The following is a 26,182-nucleotide window of genomic DNA, read 5'->3' as shown; positions in this document are numbered from 1 at the left end:
CTGCATGCGGCTTGGCTGACGGCGTTTCTGAGCCGGCGGTGAGTGAAGTTTTGCAGGGGGAAATGGTCAGGATATATTTGGGTGTCCCCCATCCCGTTCTGCAAGCCTGGTAGAGTAAGCTGAAGAATCTTGTTCGGAGATCAAGCACTGTGAGATTTTCAAGGGTTCCTAAAAATTTTATTACACAAAAAGCAAAGTTAGCAGTGTTGACTCATGAGAAAAATTCCGAAGTCGGTATTTTATTAAATACGTAATGTCACCATTTTTTCATGTTATTTGCAGGGTTCCTTTGCCTTTTAACTGCTCAAAAAACCTGGGAAAACGTGCCTCCTTTCACTGTATAATAGTACTATATGTGCTATTAAAAGTCACACCTTCTGTTTTTCTGCCTGCTGCAGAGCTCTTAGGCACGGAATCTTGCCAGAAAACAGGTATTATTTGGGACTGTGATAGTTCCCCTATAGAATTGTACCCCATTTTCTCCAGAGAAAAAAAGAAGGGAGCATAGGACTTTAAACTTAATCACAGGCAGAATGGAGACCACAAAACTAGAACAAATGCATGGATGTAGCCAGGATTTTTTAGGGGGGCAGGATCTCAGATTTCTTTGGATTTTTATTGATTGAGGGGAGGCTGCTGGCCCCTGCCCCCCCCACTACACCCATGAATGAATGCTCCATTTTAACCCTAATCCATCAATGTGAGTAGTCTAGTAAACCCTCAAAGGGGTGTCTGGGGGCCCATTAAGTTGTTTGGAGGCAGCATTAGGCAGAAAGGGGTGGGGGTGGGGGGGTAGGCAGGAATGCACTCTGGCTATTATATAGAACTGACTTGCTGGGTCCTTAAGTCAGATATAACTAATGAATGCCAAGAAGCAGACTGGGAACTTCAGACTACACAATAGGACTCTTGGGCAATGCAGCCTGCAGAAAGTCTTAAGTTCCTTGTCTCTTCCATCTTCTCCTGCAGGTGGATGCCTTAACCAATCCTATGCCAGCTGAGGAGGGCACACCTGCCTGTCTCCTGAAAGTCTACTATGCCACTGACTGAGAAGCCTAAGTGGAAGGGTCTCTGCATGATGCTGTGGGCTTCTGGCATCACAGCTGCAATTGTTATACTTTGTGTTTCTGGGGTCCATGATACCTTGAGCCCTGGAGCTGCTCTAGAAGCAGCGAGCGCCTGCAGAGATAATAATAAATACAAGGATGTGAGACGGAAACCCATAGAACGACTGGAATTGCCCAGAGGGTTCATCGCGCAGCCACAGTGCGACGTTCCTCCAGACAGCCGCTTTGACTGCGCTCCAGAGAAACTGCTCTCTCAAGCAGAATGCCAGGCTCGGGGCTGTTGTTATGTCCCTGTTTTGCCCAAGGGCCCTGCTACTTTGCAGCCGTGGTGCTTCTTCCCTCCTAGCTACCCTAGTTACAAGTTAGCAAACCTGACCACCACTGAAAGTGGCTACACTGCCCGCTTGACCCGTGGTCTGCCCACTTTCATGCCAGACGACGTAATGACCTTGCAGCTGGATGTGATCTTTGAGACGGAGGGTAGGCTTCACTTCACGGTGAGTAGGGACTGTGCCTGTTTCATTTCATTTGTATACTGCTCTTCAAGGGAAAAAAAAGATATTTGCAGAGCAACATGCAAATTGCATATTATACATGCAATAAGAAGTAATTAAAAACACACACACACACCCAAACAGCACAAAAATCTCAGTGTAATGTTTCAAAACAACATCAAAAACCAAGTGGGCCTGTGATACTCCAGGAAAATACACAATGATCAAAATCAGGTGAAAATTGGGGTTTTTCGCTACTTGGATCAACTTAGTGGCTAAGGGATGTAATAAAGAGGTACTGTATATAAAGTCAAATATTTTGCTAATTGGGGGTGGAGAGATGAGTTGTTTCATGAAAAACACCTGGTTCCTTTGACCCATACTCTGACTATGACATGCCCACCCCCAAATTCATGAATGATCTCCCCCCCCCCTACTTTTCTCAAGTAATTTCACTATAGATGCAAAGTTCCTGACAGCCTGACTAGACTTCTCCGATTTGTAGCATCTTTATTTGTGATGCAAGAAACTCTTCATAGGCTCCATATGGCTTAAGTCAACCCTGTAATGCTGTTTCTGTTGTCTTCTCCAACACAGCTTAAGGATCCAGTTAACAAGCGCTATGAAGTCCCTTTAGAGACCCCAAAAACGAGCAACCGGGCATCCTCAACACTGTACTCTGTACAGTTCTCTGCTGATCCCTTTGGCCTTGTTGTTGTCCGAAAATCCAGTGGGCGGGTTCTGTAAGTTACTCCTGATTTTCTTTACTCAAATGTTCTCCTTCTGTCTAACAGAGGCTGAAAAGCTGTATGAAAATAACAGAGGAATGAGAGCATGTGGGGGTGAAGGCAGTTGCCCCATCTGAGACCCATGTTGTAGCTAATATATTCCGGGGATAGAATTCAACATTGTGCTCTTTCAGTCATTCCGTCTGTGCAAGCATTCCAGCTTGCCAGACAGAACGATCCCTCCTCTCCCCTGTTGCATCACACTGCGTTGCGCAGAATTGCATGAGTCCAAAATAAACAGACAAAGAATTTGACCTGCAAGCTCTGAGTGGAAAGTGCATCCCGCACCCCAGCCCTCAGGCTGTTTTTTTACCGTATTTTTCGCTCCATAAGACGCACTTTTTTCCTCCTGAAAAGTAAGGGGAAATAGCTGTGCGTCTTATGGAGCGAATGGTGGTCGCTGGAGCCTAATTGCCCAGGGGCCAAAAGAGGACCATGCTTTTTATTTTACAAAGAGAAAAGGGGGTGTTGAAAGGACCCCGCTCAGCAGCTGATCAGCAGATCGGGAGAGAGATAAGAGTCCCTGACTCCCTTTCAGCCCCACCTCCTTGCCCAGGCCTCCATTGTTGAATGTGCTACAGAGGGAGGTTGTTTGTTTCCCCAGCGGCATGTGACTGACTGATTAGATTATCTGTCTGGAAACTGTAGAAAAGGCTCCCTTTCCTTTAGAAGCTGCAGAAATGTGAGTTGAACCCCATAAAAATGGGGCTTTTCCTCTTTGCTTTTCCCCCTTTGCAAAAAAAGCTGCAAAACTTTTAGCTGATCCTCAAAAAAACAGGGCTTTTTAGAGGAGGAAAACCAGAAAAATATTTTTTTTTTCTTGTTTCCACCTCTAAAAACGAGGTGCACCCTATGGTCCGGTGCGCCCTATGGAGCGAAAAGTATGGTAACACAAACCATCTTGTCACAGAATTCAAACCAGCCAATCAGATTAAACCAGCACACCTCAATCAGTCTTCACATGTTAGGTAGCATTCTCATTAAAGGGCTGGCAGAGTGGATGCAACTACAAGAGGAGGACGTGTCTATATGTATTGACAGAGCATTCAGACTGAAACCAAGACATGCACGAGCTAGCAGATGGCCAGGTGACTGTCTAGTCTTTCTGAACTCTAGAATTTTGAGAGATAAAATAATGCAAAAAAGAAGTATCAAAAATTGCCACCTGGGCAAGGAGGTGGGGCTGAAAGGGAGCCAGGACTCTTATCTCTCTCCCAATCTCTTGCTGATCAGCTGCTGAGCGGAGTCCTTTCAACACCCCCTTTTCTCTTTGTAAAATAAAAAGTATGATTCTCTTTTGGCCCCTGGGCAATTCAGCTCCAGGGACCATCATTCGCTCCATAAGACGCACAGCTATTTCCCTTACTTTTTAGGAGGAAAAAGTGCGTCTTATGGAGCGAAAAATACGGTAATAAAAATAGTCTGAGGGCTGGGGTGCGGGATGCACTTTCCACTCAGAGCTTGCAGGTCAAACTCTTTGTCTGTTTATTTTGGACTCATGCAATTCTGCGCAACGCAGCGTGATGCAACAGGGGAGAGGAGGGATCGCTACGGTACATGAGAATCCCAGGAAGCCCACCACATTTTTACACATCAAAGGATAGGATAAATCAAAGGATGGGATAGATGGCCAGGAACAGGACAAGTCATAAAACAGGGGGTAAGAGGAAAGCCATAAACAGAAGAGAGAGACTAACATCCCAATGGTGTTTACTTTGCTAGCAATCTCCTCTCTAGGGTTGGGAATCAAAGAGTTTAGGGGTAACACAGGAATGCCAACGTATTATTTGGTTAGCAGAGACTTTGGCTCTTGTGATAAGCAAGATGCTATCTAAGTTCAAAGAAATGCTGGCAAATGGGATACAGCATTTGGTCACAGCAAGCCACAACTCAGACGTGACCTGCCAACCCTTGCAGAGCTCTATGGGAAACCCAAAGCCTTGTGGGATTTTATCAGAAACTCATGCTTATGAATCAGGCCCAATAATGATATGATTCATATTACATAATTCCTTATTGTAATCTCTGGGTGACTGCCACACTCCCCACCACATAGTGTGATCTGAAGGGAAAGAGAAATAAAAAATACCAGCCGACAGGAAAACCAGTTATGCTATGAGCAAGGGTACAAGCGGAACTAACCTGTTAACCAGAGGCCTTGGAAAAGGAGAGAAAGTGGTGATGGAGAGTAGGGTGGTCCTGACCTAACAACCAGAGGCCCTGGGAAAAGTGATGCAACCTCAAGTTATGGATGTGATTAGTAGGGAGGGGGGCCTTATATACAGGGGTTGGTGATTCTCACATGATATGCAAGATTAATAAATAACTGGGTATAAAATGCACTTCCATGTTGACAAGAAATATTTCAGGTAATGGCTGAATGTAAGATTATGGAGGGTAGTGATTAGTGGATATCCATGAGTGTTTACAACCCAGACAAGAATTTCAAAAAGAATGGGGGAAATGCAGAGAATACTTTACCAAACAGTGCCCCAAAATATATACCTGGACCTGTTTTGATTAATTTCTACAGGAGACTTTGCGGTTTTTAAAGACATAACTAGGGGAAATTGTAATAGTGAGCTAGGTGGACTTGTGTATGTAGGATTATGTTCCTAATGTCTGGTTCAGGGGTTTCTTTCTCGTTGTTCTCACAGTGAATTCAGACAACCAATAGCCTCCTATGGCCAACTGAGCTACACAATGCTCATGTGCTCTGGTCATGTGGTCAACAAATTCATTGGAAGTGTGGGGGGGGCTGTGGGAGTGGTTAGTAGAACAGAGATCTAGAAAAGGCAAATTCATTGCAACTTGCTTAGTGGAATTGTTCACTTTCCCCCTCAAATAGGATCAATACCACCGTGGCTCCCCTGTTCTACGCAGACCAGTTCCTGCAGATCTCCACTTCCCTGCCATCGCGCTTCATCTCTGGGCTGGGTGAGCACCAGACCTCGCTCATCCTGAATGTCAATTGGACCAGGTTTACCTTATGGAATCGGGACATATCGCCCACAGTAAGTCATGGGGAGTTTCAGGAAGGGCTGGGGGGGGGGGGACTTTAGAAGTCTACCTCTCAAAAAGCAGCAACAGCCCAATATAGATTGGGTTTGCTCAGAGGCCACACTGCATTGTGCATCCAGAGGACAGAGGGGAGTAGCATGGGAAATGGCTTGGCTGGAACCCCCAACAGGAGCACTCTACGCTACAACTTTATGTTGCAGCTCACCGTTGTCCCTTCTTGCTTTTGAATCCAGTTAAACCTGTCCTTTCCTTCTTCCCAGAGAAGTAGTTCTAGATTCCACCTAAACATTAGGAAGAACTTCCTGACAGTGAGAGCTGTTCAGCAGTGGAATTTGCTGCCAAGGAGTGTGGTGGAGTCTCCTTCTTTGGAGGTCTTTAAGCGGAGGCTTGACAGCCATCTGTCAGGAATGCTTTGATGGTGTTTCCTGCTTGGCAGGGGGTTGGACTGGATGGCCCTTGTGGTCTCTTCCAACTCTATGATTCTATGATTCTATGAAAGAAGCTTGGAATTTCCAGCAGAGAATTTTCAACACCTCACCTGACTTCAGTACCCAGAATCCTTCAGCAGGTTAAAAGTTAGTAGTGTGCATGGGACCTCTATGTATGGAGCTGTGGGCATGCACACCATCATATGCATTGCTAGGATCATTTGCCTGAGGAATGCCTTATCCTCTCATTGACTTCTGATGTGCTTTTCCATGCAGTTGTTGAAAATGATACTGTGTGCAGGAAGGGTCATTTGACCTAGTCTGGCAGTGAGGTTCTGAAGTATTCTGCTATTGCCCACAGCGTAGATCCATCATTGCACTGTTCTACTAACTAAACCTGGTGTCAAGCTTCGGGGAATTCTTTCCCTCCCCCATTGGCAGCGAGAAACAGAGAAAACAAAGAATAGTTCTTACTAGTGAGTTTATTCAATCATCCCAGCGAGAGACAAGGAATGCAGTCTGTCTCCCGTTAAGGGCATCGCTCCAATTTAGCTCCTTCCCCCCCCCCCTTGCTAACAACAGCACTTCCCCTTACAGTGGCTGACAGGGGCTAAATGTCTCGGTGAGTCCTTTGCTCTTGTACTCTCAACATTCTCCAGGTTCTGGGAGAAGGGGGGGGGGTGTGTCAGAAAAACTCTCCAATGAGAACGGATCAGCTGTCTGCTCTATCTCCGTCTCCCTCTTCTCTTCTACCAGCACCTCCCAACTCTTCTGTTCACATGTCTCTGAGCCGTGAACATCCTCAAACCATTGCTGTAATTCAATACAGCCGTACCTCGTGTTGCGTTCGCTGTGGGTTGCGAACGGCACGGGTTACGAACGCGGCGAACCTGGAAGTGTTTACTTCCGGGTTTTGCCGCACCTGCAGAAGTGCTCTGCGTATGCACAGAACCATTCTGCGCAGTTCGCGCATGCACAGAAGCGCAGTATCGTGCTTTTGTGCATGCGCGATATCACCACTTGCGATGCGGACTTTTCGGGGTGCGAACGGCACCCTGGAACGGATCATGTCTGCAACCTGAGGTACCGCTGTACCGCCTTCCACTTCTCTGGAAGCTTCAGGAGAAGGTGGGGTGCGATCTCCACCATTCCTCCTCCATCTTGTCCCCCTTCAGTCCAGTCCCTGACACCTGGCTTAGTTGTGTTGTGTAATGTGGACACACTGTCTCTGCATTTTCAGCCCTCTATCAATCTGTATGGCTCACACCCCTTCTACCTGGTAATGGAAAATGGCGGCTTGGCCCATGGAGTCTTTTTGCTGAACAGCAATGCTATGGGTAAGGTATCTCTTTAGAGTGTGTTCTCTGTTCCTTTATATCTATCTGCAAAGGGCCCTATGTCTTGTTTATTTAAAATGCAGGATACTATATATTTAATAGTCAATTTTTCAAGCATTCTATAATGCTTTGGGGCTTCCTTTTTTGGGGGGGGGGAGCTGTGGCAGTTTAGTTTCTTACCCATCGTTGCAATCCTCAGCATGTGTATTCAGAGGCAAATTCTATTGTATTCCATGGGACTTACTCCTAGGGAAGCTCCACTGTTCAGGGTGTGTTTAGGATCGCAGCCTGACAAATGCGTTGTAAGTCTTTCCCTTTAAGACGGATGAATCTATATGTAATATTGTGCGTCTGTCCTGATCAAATAAGGTGGTGTAGTGAGTGGGTAACAGCCAGTAGATGCTGTCAGCATATTTACAGGCAAAAAAATGCACATCAGGCTGGAGAGGTGAGGGATTTACCTGCCGCTGCAAGGTGATGGTTGCTTGTAAACCGTGAAGGAAAAATTGTGACCGTGTATCTGGGCTCCAAATTGGGAAGTGTTACTGAGCCCCATTTTGGGGGGCAAATCTGCATGCATGGTGAAGGTCATCACCCCCCCCCCACTACACTTTAGATTAAACTGCTATAAGGCTATGAATTTAGTAACCCAAATTAACTAAAAGTAAAAGTTTTAGGAGGGTGCGGTTTAGGGTTTACATACATGCTTTATTTAATTAATTTTATTCCCCAGTCTAATATTATTTTCCATTTATAAATTTATTTATTTTTATTCTGATTTTTCAGTGGTTGCTGAATTTGTATATTTTCATCATTTCTGTGCTTCAGTTTAAATAAAACCATTTTATTTTTATTTTTATTGGTCTTGACTCTGGTCCCTCCCACTAGTTCACTGGATCAACCTTAACTGGAACGAGATTTTGTAATCTGTTTTCAGGATGTGCCTTTGGTCTTCTTCAGCCACCATTTCCATGCCTCTTTCTGCCTTTCAGATGTGATCCTGCAGCCCAGTCCAGCCCTAACCTGGAGAACAACTGGTGGTATCCTGGATTTCTACGTCTTCCTGGGCCCAGACCCAAAGAGTGTTGTGCGGCAGTACATGGATGTCATTGGTAGGCACTTGCTTTCTTCCTTATGAGAAGCTAGCTAATAACTTGACAAAAAGTGCCTTCTTTCCCAGAACTGTTCCCATCAAAAATACCACTCTGCTCTATTGTGGGTCCTGTGAAACACTATGAGCAACTTCCAGCTTTGTCCTTAATACCACTGACCAGCATCCAGTGTCATGGCTGCAATAATTCAAGCCTGTCCTTTCTCTGTATAGGCACTCCTCTTTATTTTGAACTTCAGGTAGTGCACTGTTGGCGCTAGAAAGTTATTAAAAGGGGCAACCCCCGAGTGGCAGGAGTGACAAGGAGTGGCCTCCCACCAGAATGTCCCGCAGTTCTTAAATCTGCCTTAATGTCACTCCTAAGTTCACTGTTGTGGAATAATAATAATAATAATAATAATAATAATAATTGATTATTTGTGCCCCGCCCATCTGGCAAGGGGTGAATGAAAAACCTTTTTCATTATTCAGTTTTAGTGTGCTTGATGGCCTGTAAGACTTCCAGGAAGTCTGTATTTTTAAAGGGATTAATATATGTGAATAACATTTGTTTCTTGTGTTGGACAAGGACTCTCCATGTTGTGCAGGAGTACGGAACCTCCGGCCCACAGGCCCATGCCTGACATAGGCAACATCAGGTTGTGATAGGTGCTGATGTGGTTTCAAAGGAACAATCGGGAGCTTAAAGTGAGCTCCATTTACTTCTTTGCTGGGGCTAGGTATGCTCCACGGCCCATTAGTGGATGGGCAGTGAGAGTGTGCCTTGCTCTGGGAGCAGGAAGTGGTTTCCACTGAAGCAGCTGCTGAAATGGAGATCCACACCACCTACCCACACTTTTAACAGTGGTTTCAATGGAAACAACCCTACCTTGCATTTTGAAGCTCTGAAAACTGGAGGTCTGAAGAGCCGTGCAGGGCAGTTTGCAAAAGGGCTCTTAAACAGCCCTGTGCTGTGATTTGAAGTCTCAAATACAAAATAAACATGCCGTAAGAGTACAATAAATAAAGTACACAAATCAAGGCGATATAAAATAGGAATATACTGTAAAATAATGGCAAAGAGGCAGTGAATCTTTGGCAAATCTGAGGCCTTGGCCTTTGCTCAGACTAACTGGATTTCTTAGCTGGTTGGTAATAGAGCAGAAGCAGGCAGAACATCTAGGACCAAGGTGAAATAATAATAATAATAATAATCTAACAAAAGATTAAAAATACATTAAAGTGTCAGACATTAAAAACTTCCCTAAATAGGGCTGCCTTCAGATGGCCTCTAAACGTCAGATAGTTGTTTATCTCTTTGACATCTGACAGGAGGGCGTTCAACAGGGCGGGCGCCACTACTGAAAAGGCCCTCTGCCTGGTTCCCTGTAGCTTTTCTTCTTGCAATGAGGGAACCGCCAGAAGGCCCTCGGCTCTGGACCTCAGTGTCCGGGTTGAACAATGGGAGTGGAGACGCTCCTTCAGGTATACTGGACTGAGGCCATTTAGGGCTTTAAAGGTCAACACCAACACTTTGAATTTTGCTCGGAAACGTACTGGGAGCCAATGTAGGTCTTTCAGGACCGGCGTTATATGGTCTCGGCGGCCACCCCCAGTCACCAGTCTAGCTGCCGCATTCTGGATTAGTTGCGGTTTCCGGGTCACCTTCAAAGGTAGCCCCACGTAGAGCACGTTGCGGTAGTCCAAGCGGGAGATAACTAGAGCATGCACCACTCTGGCGAGACAGTCTGCGGGCTGGTAGGGTCTCAGCCTGCGTACCAGATGGAGCTGGTAGACAGCCGCGCTGGACACAGAATTAACCTATACGTCCAAAATGACTCCCAGGCTGCACACTTGGTCCTTCAGGGGCACAGTTACCCCATTCAGGACCAGGGAGTCCCCCACACCCGTCCGCCCCCTGTCCCCCAAAAACAGTACTTCTGTCTTGTCAGGATTCAACCTCAATCTGTTAGCTGCCATCCATCCTCCAACTGCCTCCAGGCACTCAAACAGGACCGTCACCGCCTTCACTGGTTCCGTTTTAAAAGAGAGGTAGAGCTTGTTTAAACCCCCTTGTTGTTTTTTGTTACTGCTAGGAGGTTATAGTACTGAGGTGTTATTTTGTTGTATGCCATTATCGTTGTTATTATGTTGCTGTTTCATTATTGCTGTTATTATGAAATTGTAATTCCGGTGGTTGATTTTGTATTGTTTTGCTGTTGCCCTTCTTCCGAGCCTCTTTGAGCACAGTTATCGTGTGTGGCAAGGCACCATACAAATGAAGGAGCAGTGATGGTGATGATACCAGCCTTGCCACTGCCCCATGTGAACTGCCCTGAGACTTGTGGGTATAGAGCAGGATATAAATTTATTAAATAAAAATAATAATCATCTGCACGCGGGCTTCCCTTTTCCCACATGGATGCACTGAAAAATACATATGGCAGCCCAGGACTATTATGCTTGAGATACCCAGCTCTGCTGCCTTAATCCTCTATGCCCCCTGAAGGAATTCTGCTGGCCGCTCTGATTAGTCCCTACAGTGGTACCTCTGGTTACGAACTTAATTCGTTCCGGAGGTCCGTTCTTAACCTGAAACCGCTCTTAACCTGAGGTACCACTTTAGCTAATGGCGCCTCCCGCTGCCGGCACGCGATTTCTGTTCTCATCCTGAGGTAAAGTTCTTAACCCGAGGTACTACTTCCAGGTTAGCGGAGTCTGTAACCCGAAGTGTCCGTAACCTGAGGTGTTTGTAACCCGAGGTACCACTGTATTTGTATTTATTACAATGCAGTAAACACGACCATCAAAATCTTTCCATGAATATTTGGAATGGGGACTGACCCCTTGCTCCTCATCCTGGCCTTAGCTGCAACAGAAAAGAGGCAGTCTTAGATTTTTAAAGGAGACAAATTTACTCTAGATTTTTTACCCACTTCCCAAAGAACATTTGAACGAGGAAGTTCAGTTCTTCAAATATTGGAGGTTGTTTCGTTGAAAGTTTACTTGCATGGTGTATTTGTGAGATGCGGTTGTTGTTGCGAGGCCTCTGAGTGTCTTGTCCCCTTCTCTCCGCCCCCCACCTATTCCCTATTTCCTCAGGGTATCCATTCATGCCCCCCTACTGGGCCCTGGGATTCCACCTCTGTCGCTGGGGATACTCATCTACGGCTGTCACCCGGGAAGTGGTGATGAACATGACAGCGTCACGATTCCCCCTGGTACGTGGCTTCCCAGAATCCTCTCCAGGACACAGCTTCTCCCTCATGTCCCTGTAGAGTTGTGGTAACTGAGCAATGGGGAATAACAGGGCCGGAGCGTCAGAGACACCACCTGTATGCTCACTAATGCCGCCACCTGTGGACTTCACAGGATGTGCAGTGGAATGACCTGGATTATACAGATGCTGGGAGAGATTTCACTTTCAACAAGGATGGCTTCGGGGATATGCCAGATATGGTGAACGACTTCCATCGTGATGGCCGGAGGTACGTCATGATTGTGGTAAGTTAATGAAGCCTGAGCTCTTCCACCAATGGGGAACTTCACAAAGGCCGGTTCTTCACATCGTACATCGTCAGCTGGTCTGTCGGGACCTATTCAGAAACTTGTCTGAATTAATTTTAAGATGTATTTTAATTAATTGGTGTCTGTTTTATGCTTATTGTGTTGTTTTTATGATTTTAGACACTCTGTGCCTGGCCTCGGCCGGGGAGGGCAGGATACAAATAATAATTTATTATTACAGTATTATTATTATTATTATTATTATTATTATTATTATTATTATTATCATCATCATCATCATCATTACTATGGCCAGGTTGCAGACTGATCTGAGGTAGTTTGTGACAGCAGCACAAGCACCATACAAATATATGGTAAAAAAATTAAGAAATGGGTCCCCCAGTGCATGTTCTGGTTAAAAGTGGTTCCTGGATCCAAAAAGGTTGAAGATAACTGGTCTAGAGTAGGAGTAGCTGACCTGTCACAATCCAAGTGATGTGGGACTCACAAATCGTCCCTGACGATTGGCCACGAGTCCAAACAATGTGGAGGGCACTTTCCTGGCCTACAGTAAGAAACAACTTGAATTATTCTAAGCCTAGCTACAATGTTTAAGCTGGAGGTTGGAAACCTGCATTTCTCCATATATTTTTGAACTCCCAACACCATTTAGTGGTCAGGGATGAGGGAAGTTTTTAATGTTTGATGTTTTATTGTGCTTTTAATATTCTGTTGGTTGCTGCTCAGAGTGGCTGGGGAAACCCAGTCAGATGGACAGGGTATAAATTTTATTTTTTTTATTGTATTGTATTGTATATTTTACTTTATTTTATTTTACGATTTTATTTTACGGACTGGTTTAAGGCTACTGCTATTGGTCTGGGCTGCTTTCTGAGCTGCAACAAGCAAGCAGCAAGTTGCTAGGACTTTCTTAAATCTGTAGATTTCATATGTTGAGAAATCCCCTGGTACATATGACCTAACTCTTTTGAGACATGAGGTGTGAGATTCCAGCCTTGCTGGTCTGACCTAGAAAATGGAAGCAATTATGAAAATGATAGACTTCATTTCAAGAGATACTGTGTATCGGCCTGGTAACTTTTCAAAAGTCGTGGAATTCCATGCTTTTCGCATTTTCATGTCATCGGACATATCCTAGCCTGCGTCTCCCTGTGTTATCTTTTTAGGATTCAGGTATCGGCATTTCCAGTCCCGCTGGCAGTTACAAGCCTTATGACGAAGGCCTGAAGCGGGGGGTCTTCATCTTAAACACAACAGGGCAGCCTCTGATTGGGGAGGTGAGTCCTGGGCCCGAGCTCTGAGCTTTGGCACACCACGAAAGAATGCCTGCTCTGAATGGCACGTGTTTTTGAGTGAAATCAAAGCCCATGATTCATATTCTAATTATACTTGAGCTGGATGGGTCAAGGAGAGGCAATAGGATGGACCATGTCTTCCTTTGTTCAAGGGGCTCCGACTTCCATTTTGGTAGCATTGCAAGCGGAGCCATGTAATATTGCATTCTCAGCACGCTATATGGCTGTGATTGTACACCTGCAGTCACCATTCCCCTGGAAACCACAGAGGATTCTGCTCTTAGACAGGTTTTGCTCTGCCTTCTTAGTTATTGGCCTTCCTCTAGTTCCATCTTTTAAGGGGTTTCATGAGAATTGGGCCATGAGTAGTGCTCTAAGGATGCAAGTAATCACAGCATTGTGACACACAAGGGTTTCCCAATGGCTTTTGACGCCTGTGGCCTTTTACCTTCCAGGTCTGGCCCGGCCGCACCGTCTTCCCTGACTTCACCAACCCAGAGACTCAGCAGTGGTGGCATGACATGGTCAAGGATTTCCATGACCAGGTGCCCTTTGATGGCATGTGGCTTGTGAGTTTCTTATGCCAGTACTTTGGTGTTGTCGTGTTCATTGAATGGAGGAGGCGCAAAGTCCCCAGAATCCCTTTGTTTCTACACTGATGGAGAAACAGGATTCTTCTCCTTTCTACCCCGCATTCTAGGACATGAACGAGCCATCAAATTTTGTGGGAGGTTCCTTGGAAGACTGTCCCATCAACAAGTTTGAGAAGCCCCCTTATGTGCCAGGTAAGAGAGGGGGGGGTAACAAAGATGGGGCTTTGCTAGTAAATGATGGGTGGAACTGGAGAATTTGGGAATAGAAGATAAAATCAATAAACCTTTTGGGGAGAGGAATCTCCAAATATGATTACTTGGGAATATTCATGACAGCATGGCCTTCATTCTGCTTGGATCACTGCACTGTGCAGCACTAGATGAGCTATTTAACAAAATCATGACGTACACCAGGGATGGGGAGCTTCTTATGGCCCCAGGCAAAACATGACTAGTGGTTAAGGATAGTGGGAGTTGGTCCAGCAACAACTGAAGGGCTTAAGGTTCCCTACCCATGATTTACACACACTGCACTATATGAAAGCAGCCAAGGAATCACAAGTCACAAAATGCCACTTAGTGCAGGGCTGGTGTGCATGAGGAGCACCAAAGAGCAACAAGTTCATCCTAGTTTGACCTGGTTCAGATCCTGAAGCAGGAGTCCTAGCAGTCACTTCCGATTGACCTCTTGGTGGTTAGACCATTCCTATAGCAGCAGCTCCCTGTGAAGCTCAAGGGACTTGTAAGTATTGAGAAGTGTTGCCTTTTCCCTTCAGCCTGCAGGAGCTCCTGCTGCTGGGCACTAGTGATCTGAAGATCCCTGAGACCAAGAGTGCTCAAGAATTCTTCACTTGCTTTCTAGCTTCTGAGTGATGGTCTTTTTGCTCACGTTCTCCCTTGCCCCCCCCCCCTGTTCCCTATGTAGGTGTGCTAGGAGGATCCTTGAAGTTTCGAACGCTCTGTGCCTCCAGCAGGCAATACCTGTCCTCCCATTACAACCTGCACAATCTGTATGGGTTGACCGAAGCCATCGCGTCACACAAGTGAGTAGGACATACAGAGTCCTTGGGGACCCTGCCCAAAAGGTGGCATGTCTCTTGGCTACAGAGTCTAGTCTTGGTTTTCAAGGACCTGTTGCTGGTGGTAAGCTGGAGCCAAGCGCCTTGAGTTTGAACTTCTGCCTGGGAATCTCCACCAGCACTTGGACTACTGCAATGTGCTCTTCGTGGGGCTACCTTTGAAGGTGACTCTGAAACTACAATTCAGAATGCAGCTGCCAGACTGCTGACTGAGAGCAGCCGCCAGGACCACGTAACACAGGTCCCGAAAGACCTGCATTGGCTCCCAGTATGTTTCTGAGCACAATTCAAAGTGTTGATGCTGACCTTTAAAGCCCTAAACGGCCTTGGCCCAGTATACCTGAAGGAGTATCTCCACTCCCATCGTTCAGCCCGGACACTGAGGTCCAACGCCAAGGGCCTTCTGGTAGTTCTCTCACTGCGAGAAGTGAGGTTACAGGGAAGCAGGCAGAGGGCCTTCTCGGTAGTGGCATCCTCCCTGTGGAACGCCCTCCCATCAGATGTCAAGGAGATAAAGAACTACACAACTTTTAGAAGACATCTGAAGGCAGCCCTGTATAGGGAAGTTTTCAATGTTTGATATTATGTTTTTATATGTGTTGGAAGCCACTTAGAGTGGCTGGGGCAACCCAGTCAGAGCGGTAGGGTGCAATTATTATTATTATTATTATTATTATTATTATTATTATTATTATTAATTGAAAGATCAAAGCTCTGGATGGACAGGGGTCAGTTTTTGACATTACCCACGACTCCCCCCCCTTCTGTTCTCAGTGCTTTGGTGAAAGTGCGAGGGAAGCGCCCGTTCGTCATGTCTCGTTCCACCTTTGCCGGTCATGGTCACTATGCTGGTCACTGGACTGGGGATGTCATCAGCACCTGGGACCATTTATACTATACCGTACCAGGTAAATATGTTTGGAGAGTCAATCCTGGGAACTTGCCATGTTCTGCTTTTAAAGATGCTGCTTTGGAGTTCTTTCTGATCTCCATGAGAGAGGAAAGTTCTTGGCCTTAGAGATGTGAATTCCCTAGCAGGGATGAATTCTGTGTAATATCACACACACACAAACACACACACACACACACACACACACAGACCACTGCAGAATCGTGCCTGCACCCAGAGCCTGCCACTGCAGAGCTTCTCCTAGGTCATTCTATGTATTTTCCTTGCCTTGCCTTCAGCGGTGCTGCTTTTTAACCTCTATGGTGTGCCGTTGGTTGGTGCGGACATCTGTGGCTTTTTTGGTGACACGTCAGAAGAGCTTTGTGTGCGCTGGACCCAACTGGGCGCCTTCTATCCCTTCATGCGAAACCACAACAACCTTAGAAACAAGGTAAGCGATGGTGGATCATCCTTGCTCTTTCCCCCTCTTTGTAACATATTTATGCTGTGGGGGGTGGGGGGGAGCATGGCTGGGATTAAACGTTTTAGACAGTTCAAATGGAAGGTGTGTGTCTCTGGGAGGTAGGAGCATCGCTCAGTGGTCCAGGATAAGGGAGTGGTGGACCATTGTGTCTGGATTGGTTTCTGGTGTCATGAACCAAGCATAAAGGTAGCTTGTTGAGCAACTCGCCCCCAAATACTTCCAGTTAGTTTAATCTTTGGAATCGGCTTCTGCTCACTACAGCGCATCCTGTGAAGCCTGCACCAAATAAGTTCTGATAATCATTTCTGTGAAGCAACAGTAAAATAACATTCAGCATCATGCTGTTGGAAGAAAGCAGACAAAGGCTCCATTTCCCACCCCCTCCGATACTGAGCAGGAAATAAAGAGTCAAAACCTAAATGCACTTCATTTAGAAGTGTCCTGTGCTCCTAAGTTCATTTAAGAGTGTACAGTGACTTGGTCATAGCCACAGGCATAGAAGTAATAAAAGAATTGGCAGGATGATGTTTTAAAAGCAGTGTTGCAATGTGGCAAAGAACGCTGTTAGGTATGGAGCCTCAGGAAAAGGTAAGGGCAACTTAACTTGGAGAAAAAAGGCCATGTAATGCTAAGCTGGTGAATCACCCCAGTAGTCTTCGTGCTGCTATGCAACTGCTTGCAAGGAACTGGAGGCCTCTATATGGTCAGATTCACAGCTTGCATGGTATGAATTGTGCAGCATGCACGACTCTTTTGAGTTGTTCTTTTTATAGTCTCGTAAATCATTAACTGGACCTCCTGAAGTGAGTCAGTTTTCAAGGCAATGCTTACTCGGGAGTAAGTTCTGATGCGTTCCATGCTGTTTTTTCTTCCTTGTAAGTGCATTTAGGATTGCAGCCTTAACCGTGGTTTAATAGTATTCCCACCCCACCCCCAGTTTTCTCCACCCGAATCAATAATTGCATGGATATGTTTTCAATTAGCAATGTCAGTTCCACTTCTTTTCACTTTCTGGGTTTTGCCCATAGCTGGTTCGGTAGATTTCACAGTGGCCCTCAAGATGCTGCACAGCTTAGGGGCAAGTAACTCCATCCCATGCAGTGACCTCTGCCCTCTCTGCTTGCTATAATGCTGCGGCTCCGTGCGCCCCTACTGCACCAAAAGTGGCCATGGGGGTCCTTGTAGTATAGGATCTTTGGCTCTACTTGCAGCAGCGGCAGCATAACAGAACTGACTGCTACTGTCGATGTAGTGTCAGAGATTGCGGTCGGCGGTGCAAGTGCCCAATCTTATGTGCTTTGTTGCTGGCACAATGGGATCATGCCTGAAGACAAGAGCCGGCAACATAGTGGCTGGGGAAACCCAAACTTGGGTCTCCAGCTGTTTTCGGACTTCAGTTCCCATAATTCCTGGCCACTGGTTTTGCTAGCTAGAGATGATGGTAGTTGTAGTCCGAAAACAGCTGGAGAACCAAGTTTGGGAAACAATGTGTTAAGAGTGTCAATGTGTCCCACAGCAGGTGTTGAACATCCTGGTGAAAAGGATGTTTGGGTATCAGGGAGGAAAGATGTTTTCTGAATCTGACCTTGGCAACCTGGCTCTTTCTGCAGGAGCCCTTGGGCCATGATGCTTCTAATTTGTTTTCTCCCTCTGCCTTGCAGCCCCAGGAACCATATGTCTTCAGCCAAGAGGCCCAAGAAGCCATGAGAAAAGCCTTCTTGCTGCGCTACTCCTTGCTGCCGTACCTCTACACCCTCTTTCACAAGGCCCACTCCGCAGGGGAGACAGTTGCCCGACCCCTTTATCTGGAGTGAGTCAGCAGACTGCTGTGCTGGCATTGGAAGGGTCAGGTGCAGTGGGGAATCTGTGGCCTTGCAGCCATTTTGACCCACGGGGGGGGGGGGGTGGCAGAGAGAGAGAGAGAGAGAGAGAGAAGGAACGAGAACGTGTGTGAGCTGGGAGCTGAGGAATTTGCTTCTTGATCACATCAAGTTTGTTGATTCCCTATAATACAGAGTGGTATGGGGGTGAATCTCTTCTCTGCAGGTTCCCAGAAGACCCCAATACGTGGGACGTCGACCGACAGCTCATGTGGGGAGCAGGGGTTCTCATCACTCCTGTGTTGGAGGCGGGGAAGACTCAAGTCAGCGGCTACTTCCCTTCGGGCACATGGTACAACCTTTTGGCGGTGAGTGTTGCTGCTTCCTTTGGCCAGTGCTGCCGTTGTTGTTGTTGTTGTTGTTGTCCCTGTGGAACGCCCTCCCATCAGATGCCAAGGAGATAAAAGAACTATACAACTTTTAGAAGACATCTGAAGTCAGCCCTCTATTGGGAGTTTTTTTATTCTGATGTTTTGTTACGTTTTTTTTTATATGTGTTGGAAGCTGCCCAGAGTGGCTGGGGCAACCCAGCTGGATGGGTAGGGTATAAATAATCAAATTAGTATTATAATTACTGTGAAAGATCACAAGTACCTACAACGTATCACTGGAACTGGGAGCACAGTGGGCAGAGAGAGTTGATAGTTCCCTGCTCCAGGTCCTTTCAGCTCCAATAAATGGAGCCTTTCCCGTGATGTCCAAGCCGTATCTGAAGCACATCTCTTGATTAGAAATTCACAAAATTGAGTTCACCTAGGTGGCCATCATTGACCTCGCACCTTCGTAACATTATTGTGCCCACTCTCTATAGAAGCCGTGGTTTCTGTGAACTTTCTGCAACGTGTCTGGTAGATGACTTGCCCTTCAGGCTTGGCCACATTCATGGGCTCCAGAAATACTTGTTTTGGGCGCTGTGGGTTGTAATGATCAAATACTTGCCACATTTCAGATTTTGCTTGACTTGAAACCGTCAAGTGACTAATCTTGTCTTAAAGCGACAGTAACCTGAATCATCATCCTGAGTGGATGAAAATTAACCTTTAGACAATGCAGAAGTGGGCTGCCCTGTTTATTCTCAATCCAAATGCTGGCTAAGCCCCAGTAAAGAGAGGCTTGGTAGCTCATCAGCTCTTAGGGCAGTGTGTGTGTGTGTGTGTGTGTGTGTGTGTGTGTAAGTAACCTTTTCTGCACACCAGCAAAAAGGAAGGAGCATTCAAAGGGCGAGGAGCCACAGTACCAGTCAACCACCAGCCAAGCTGTGTGTGATCTGCGATGTCTCGGCCTTTGTGCATTTTGTGCCTTTATACACGCCACACACAGGATTTCAAATGCCTGCTTAATGATGGGTCCTGTATCTGGCTTTTCAGGGATCTGCCATACACAGCAAGGGACAATGGGTTCTCTTATCGGCTCCACTTGACACTATCAATGTCCATGTACGAGCGGGTCACATCTTAACCTTGCAGGTGAGTTAATCCCACCACTTCGACCTTGCCTGGACATCCTATGTATTTGAATCCACCCAGTGCCTTTGCCAAAAAAAACAACAACACAGAACTACTAAGCCAAGTACTGCCATAGGATTCTCTTGGCAGGGTGTTCTTGTGTGCATGATTAGTGGGGTGCAGGGATATTTTTATAATATTGCTTGGGGGAGGGGTGAGCTATATTTCAGGGCTTTAATGTTCTGGTTATCATCTTCCTCCACTGCCTCTCTCCCCAGGAACCTGCCTTCACCACCACAGAGTCCCGCAAAAAGGGGATGTCCCTAGTGGTGGCTTTGACCCTGGAAGGGGTAGCAAAAGGTGACCTGTTCTGGGATGATGGTGATGGACTGCAGACCTTTGAGAAGGGTGATTACACACAGATTGTCTTTCTGGCAAGAAATGTGAGTTTCTGGGAGAAATGTGTTGCTCCTTTTGTTCCTAATGCCCGGGATTTCATTTGGCTGCACCTGTTTCGTGGGGGTATCATAATAATAATAATAATAATAATATTTATTATTTGTACCCCGCCCATCTGGCTGGATTTCCCCAGCCACTCTGGGCGGCTTCCAACAGAAACCAAATACAACAATATCAAACATTAAAAACTTCCCTAAAAAGGGCTGCCTTCAGGTTTTTTCTGAATGTCAGGTAGTTGTTTATTTCCCTGACCTGTGATGGGAGGGCGTTCCACAGGGCGGGCGCCACTACCGAGAAGGCCCTCTGCCTGGTTCCCTGTAGTTTTGCTTCTCGCAGTGAGGGAACAGACAGAAGGCCCTCGGCGCTGGATCTCAGTGTCCGGGCTGAATGATGGGGGTGGAGACGCTCCTTCAGGTATACAGGACCGAGGCCGTTTAGGGCTTTAAAGGTCAGCACCAACACTTTGAATTGTGCTCGGAAACGTACTGGGAGCCAATGCAGATCTCTCAGGACCGGTCATTCACCTCCCCCTCTCCTTCTCCCCCCGCCCCCGGTTACAGGGCATGCTGGTCAATGAGATTGTGCAGCTCAATAGCCAAATAGATGGGCTGTTGTTGAAAGAGGTGGCAGTTCTCGGTGTCCCCAGCCCTCCTCAGCGTGTCCTGGCAAATGGGGTCCCCGTCCCAGACTTCTCCTACCGCACAGACACCAAGGTAAGGACTTGTCTGTGGATGGAGGCCGATGCCTCTTTCTACTTGCATTGATTGCAGAAAGGTTATATATGGGCACAAGGTGCAGGACGTTTTGGGGGAGACAGCATGAGCTATTTCAGCAATGGAATATACTGCAGCCAGCTTTTTAAAAGTATGTTAGTAAAGATTTGAAAGTGCCAAATTGATTTGAGCAGAGCTTGCAGTGTTCAGGGAATTAGTTACCTATTAGGTTTCTATTCTGCCCTTGAATCTGAAGTTGCTGGGGCAGTACATTATAAAATGTATAAATCAAAACAAATACCACAAAGCAACAACAGTATAAGCTGGACATTGGACAACATGGCTCTCTTGAGTTCCTTGTGTTTCTCCCATGATTCCCAATAGTTGCCCCAGTATTTCAGCTCCTCTCTTCCGCTCCCCAAAACCCATCTAGAAACTTCCTCAAACATTCTGAATGTTGCAAATGCTATTAAAATGCAAATCAAGGGAACACAACATCATTCTCAATATACTTGGGGGTAAATGCTCTTTTGCTTTTGTTTTTTTATATCCAGCTACGCCATGGAAATAGAATATTCTCAGAAATAATTACGATGGCTGCAGTGCAGACCATACATGACTTCATAACTCAGAAGACAATTGTTGACTTGGTTTAGAAGCATGGCAGCCTCTCTGGGTGGGATTCAACTGATGAGGTCCACTCATGCAGTGAGATTTCCTCCCTTTCCATTCTCCACCCTCCCTAAATCTGCTCTGGTTTTCTCCCAACCCTCCAGAACAGGTGGGCATGGGGGGTGTATTGCTGTGCAAGTGGACCTCATTCCATGCATGCATACCCCACTTACTGCTGCATTGAATTCCACCCAGGATACTTGCCTGCAGGAGCATTGTAGGGCTGCCAACAGGCTGTCAGTCTAGAGGTGCCTGTCGCATGAACTGGTGTGTCCACATGGGGCAGCAGCCACATTTGAACCATGTGTGCCACGGAAGCCCAAGCACAAAGGGACAGCAGAACTTCCCCTCTGCTTTGTGAGATTACCCATGGTCCCACAAGGTCCCAGTGGAGATTAGCATGGACCAGCCAGCACCTGAGCTTGTACTGCTTTGCCTTCATTGTGATTCCAGGATGAAGTCAGTGAGCAACTGTCACTAACTCTACCTTGTCACTTCCTCAGGTCCTTAACATCCCACTCCACCTGCCGATGGGAGAGCTATTTCTTATCACCTGGTCCTGAGCAAAGAAGACAAGCTCTCGCCAGTTTCTTTGCACCACAACAAAAGAATGAAAAACCAATGATAACAATACACATTATTCTGTCTGTACGCAGGAGCGAGAACTGTTTCCTGTTTTCCTCCGGCACTGCAGGGAAGGGAAGGGGAACCTGTGACCCTTCTGGTGTCAAGGATGATGGAAGCTGCAGTCCAAAAGATCTAGAGGGTCACAGGTTGCTCAGTATCTGTTCGAAGGGGAATAGTCAGAGTCTTCAGGGACTTTATGTATTCTTAATTTAAGCAGATATTTGACAGCTTTGGTTTTGCTTTTTGGATGCTGGTGAAGTTCAAGACACATGGCTGTGTCTCCTCCACACACCCCAAGAAAAAAGAATGTTCATGGGAAGACAGGTGCTGCTTTGTTGTGATGAAGCTCACCTTAATGGTACGACCAAATTTGCTCAAGCAGGTGCAGAAGCTGACAGAAGCCTTTGCGGACACCCACATCATTGGCTACCAAGCTCAGCTCCCCTTGAATCAATTGGTAGCCTCCCATTGGCTGTAGTGATCCAGGACTGCGCTCCAAAAGTACTAAGGGCAGTGGGAATGGAAACTTTCCTGGCCTAGGGAGCAGAATCTTTCAGAGGAAAACAGCATGACAATTGAGTTAGTCATTCCAAATCACGTCCCCCTGCCCTCCTGTTTCCAACTCGCAAGCGCACCTTCATGAGCCAAAATGTGTATTTCTGCTGCAGTGGGCAAAGCAAGGGTTTCTCTATGCACAATACCTCGTTTTATTGCATTAAAATGGAGCTCTGTTTTTGTAGTGGTGCATCCACAGGAAAGCTGTAAAAGCTGCTCGCTTGCTGAAGAGCAGCTCTTATGAACAAAAAAAGAGAGCTCCTTTTTGGGGAAAGGCAGCTTCAACAGGAACTCAGGGAATACAGAGAGTCTGTTTGCATTTGAAGCCTGAAATGAATCCCCCCTCCCCCGCCTCTTAGAAGTCTGTCTTCTCAATAAATATTTTTCTTGAATCTTGTGCTTTACCCTCATTTGTGTTGGATCTATTTCACTGGTGGCAGAATTTTTTTTTAAAGGTTGGCTTTTGATAAAAGGCGGGGGATCAAAAAGCAACACTCCCTACTACTCAAAAGATCTTTCCCATCTCTCCTTCCTATTTGCCGTTTCCTTGTTTGTCGCGTTTACCTTTCCTCTCAGAAGCTCAGAACTGGCCAGGCATCCAACTGGCTGATATCAGGTGCATTCAGATTGTTCTCTTGTTGGGATCAAGTTTGCTCTACCAGCACCCAAATGGTTAATGATAATGACCCTAGTGGTGGTGGTTGCCAAAAACTGCTGCAGTTTGAGGGTACGGTGCTGCTGCCACCCAGCATAAGGCACAGACACAAGAGCAAACAGTAAACAACATTGCATGTAATGCAGGATGCAGTGATTATATTAAAGGTGGATTCAAGATAGAATAAAAATTGTAACAACAATACATCGCACACATACCCTTATGACTGGGTTGCTCCAGCCACTCTGTACCCCATGCATGCCCTATAGATAAATCCCTAACATCTACTCGTTTCTTTAAAAAATCAGAGAAGATTGACCTCACCCATATGTAGGGAACAAAAAGGACTAAGGCACAGAGAACTACATTAGTTGGTTAAAAGTACATTGAGACCCTGTTCCGTGTGTGTGTGTGTGTGTGTGTGTACACGCACATAAAAGTTTGAGAGATTTTCTGAGTATCTCTAAACAAATACTTCATAATTAAATTCAGAAGAACTTCCAAAGAACTATCTTCCTCAAAATATATATAAATAGGTCTGTTAAGGAAGGGTAATGCACGTGATCCACAGAGTCAAGTCATTCCTTGCAAACCCCACAAATCTATCCATTCTATATATGTAAGTACAGAAGACTGTTCATTGCTATTGTTCCTTCTAAATGGTAAACTCAGCTGGCAAGTGTTATCAAGGTTGTAGCCCAAAGGGTCTTCGGAGACACAGAAGGGGAGATACCACTGTGCTAAAGATTGGGGGGGGGGAACTACAAAAAAGTTGGGGGGGGACTACAAAAAAGTTGGGGGGGGACCCTAAGGGGTCAAAATCCACCAAACCTGCCCAGTTTTAAGGCTGAACATGCTCAAGAGCCACTAAATAGAAAGCTGGAAAGAGGGAAGGAGTGGACTGACCTGCTTGAAGGGAGTGGCTGTTTAGAATCCTGCACTGGAGGGAGAATGCATTGCAACAGTTTACTGCAGGCCCTGCTTTGTACCACTGCAATGCTGTCCTGGAGCACTTGAAATACTTGTGGGTCTCCTGATACCCAAGACCATATTTAAGGCAAGGCTGCAGACAACAATTGCCTGAGGACCGTTGTACGGAATGGGAGAGATGATCTACTAAAACCTTCCTCAAGTGACTTGAAGTAAACTTTTACTGTGAGTTTATAGCTCAGATCCTGTGGAATATTCTAACCATTGCCTGATGAAACCAAATCTGCTTTTAATACCAGAATATGAGAAGCACTGGCAGAGGCCCCTTTCCATAATCACTATACATCTAGAATCGAAGTTAAGATTTCCAGGACGGAAATACTGCGGGTGCGGGTAACCTTTTTGTTGGTGGTGGTGAGCACCACGTTCCATTGGGGTACGGGTAATCTAGTAGCAGCAGCAGAGCAAAAAATGAGCAGAGTTTCTGCTACCTCTTTTCTTCTCCTGTGTTTTTTTAGTTCTTGTCACCCCCCAGAAATTAGGAAGAGGGCTGCAGGTTGCCCACACCCCCAATGTACCAGATACCCTCCCTCTTTAAAAATAAACAAACTATTGGCTATAATTTCCCTGGACTGTCTTCGAGTCCGGATTCTTTAGAATTGGAAAGGTAGCTCTTCTGGTTGTCACTCACTGTCTCTCTATCTAAGTGCTGGCTTTGGAGACGCCCACTCGTTCCTTTTCCTTTTCTTCTGCAATCGTGGATTTTTCAGCGGCTTGACCCTCCCTCTCCAAGCTAGGTGGAGCTTCTGACTGACTCGGTTTGCAGGTATGTTGGCAGGGATTCTTCCCTCCCGTGTTGTCTGGGACAATTGCCACCAACCAAAACAAAATATTTCCCCATGCAAGATCTGCATCTGTCACAAGAGGGTTATAATAAAGCACAGGGGGTGTATTCTGCCTCTTTATTTACCTCTTCAAAGCCAAGGCTCATGAGCTCATGTAACTTGCCTTTTACTGAATCAAAAAGCTATTGTTCCATTAAGCCCAAAGGAGGTCTCCAATGTCTCAACCTTTCCCAGTGTCTGTACTGCAGCAAAACCAGCATTTTGTGGCACCTTAAAAAGAACCAGTGTACTATTGTGGTTGGAGTATTGGACTAGGACCTGGGAGACCCAAGGTTCAAAAGCTCTGCTCCAGCCATGAAAGCTCACTGGGTGTTCTTGGGCCAGTCAGTCTCTCAGCCTAACCTACCTCACAGGGTTGTTGTGAAGATTAAATGGGGAGGAAGAGAACTAAATTTTCCCAACCTTTCTATCCAAGATCTTTTAACTGGAGGTTGAGCCTGGCTCTTCCTTATAAGCAGAGCATCAACCTCTCCCCGAAGCATGAACTTCATCTCTAGTCTCCTTTTCCTCCTCTCCCTTTAGAGCCAGTTGAAATGCAAACTGCAGATGCTCCAGAACAGCCCATGTACTTTTTGTTTCCAACAATAAAAACAAATAATGATAAGTCCTACCCCCCCCTCCAGAGCAGGAGAAAACAAGCTTGTTCCCTCTTGTTCCATGTGACAGCACTTGAGAGATATTTGAAGATGGCTGTCCTATCTCCTCTCACTTTCCTCTTTTCTAGGCTAAAAATACCCTGCTCATTCAACCCCTCCTCATAAGGTTTGGTTTCCAGACCCTTGATCAGGGGTAAGCAAACCTTTTCAGCAGGGGGCCAGTCCACTGTCCCTCAGACCTTGTGGGGGGCCGGACTATATTTTTTTTGGGGGGGCGAAATGAACGAATTCCTATGCCCCACAAATAACCCAGAGATGCATTTTAAATAAAAGCACACATTCTACTCATGTAAAAACACGCTGATTCCCAGACCGTCCGCAGGCCGCATTTAGAAGGCGATTGGGCCGCATCCGGCCCCCAGGCCTTAGTTTGGGGACCCCTGCCCTTGATCATCTTGGTTGCACATGTGAGTGAATGTATTTGGTTTGATTCCAAGCAAAGTTATTTCCAAGGAAGCAATATGCTTTGGGATTTTGTCACTGTGTACCATTCATGATATTCGAAATATTGCAGGATAGTTATTTATGTGCCTTCCAGTTTTGTTCATGGGTGAGAAACCAAGGTGAGAAAGGGCAGTGCTTGTCCAAAACC

General features: G+C 46.2%; 1 protein-coding gene across 1 annotated transcript; it reads left to right on the top strand.

The window, feature by feature from the left end:
* On the top strand, positions 1-22,799 carry GAA (glucosidase alpha, acid). The gene is made up of 20 exons (XM_033139009.1): positions 1-38; positions 970-1,564; positions 2,159-2,304; positions 5,198-5,363; positions 7,039-7,135; positions 8,128-8,247; positions 11,328-11,446; positions 11,598-11,729; positions 12,920-13,030; positions 13,504-13,617; positions 13,749-13,833; positions 14,567-14,684; positions 15,495-15,628; positions 15,909-16,060; positions 17,755-17,903; positions 18,140-18,281; positions 19,341-19,439; positions 19,697-19,861; positions 20,438-20,590; positions 21,766-22,799. Exons 2-20 carry the CDS (start codon positions 1,037-1,039, stop codon positions 21,823-21,825), a joined length of 2,790 nt encoding a protein of 929 aa, XP_032994900.1. The 5' UTR covers positions 1-38; positions 970-1,036; the 3' UTR covers positions 21,826-22,799.
* Positions 22,800-26,182: the final 3,383 nt, after the last annotated feature.

This window comes from Lacerta agilis, chromosome 2 (assembly GCF_009819535.1).
Source record: "Lacerta agilis isolate rLacAgi1 chromosome 2, rLacAgi1.pri, whole genome shotgun sequence".
NCBI lineage: Eukaryota > Metazoa > Chordata > Lepidosauria > Squamata > Lacertidae > Lacerta > Lacerta agilis.
This window is presented reverse-complemented; position numbering and strand designations above follow the sequence as displayed.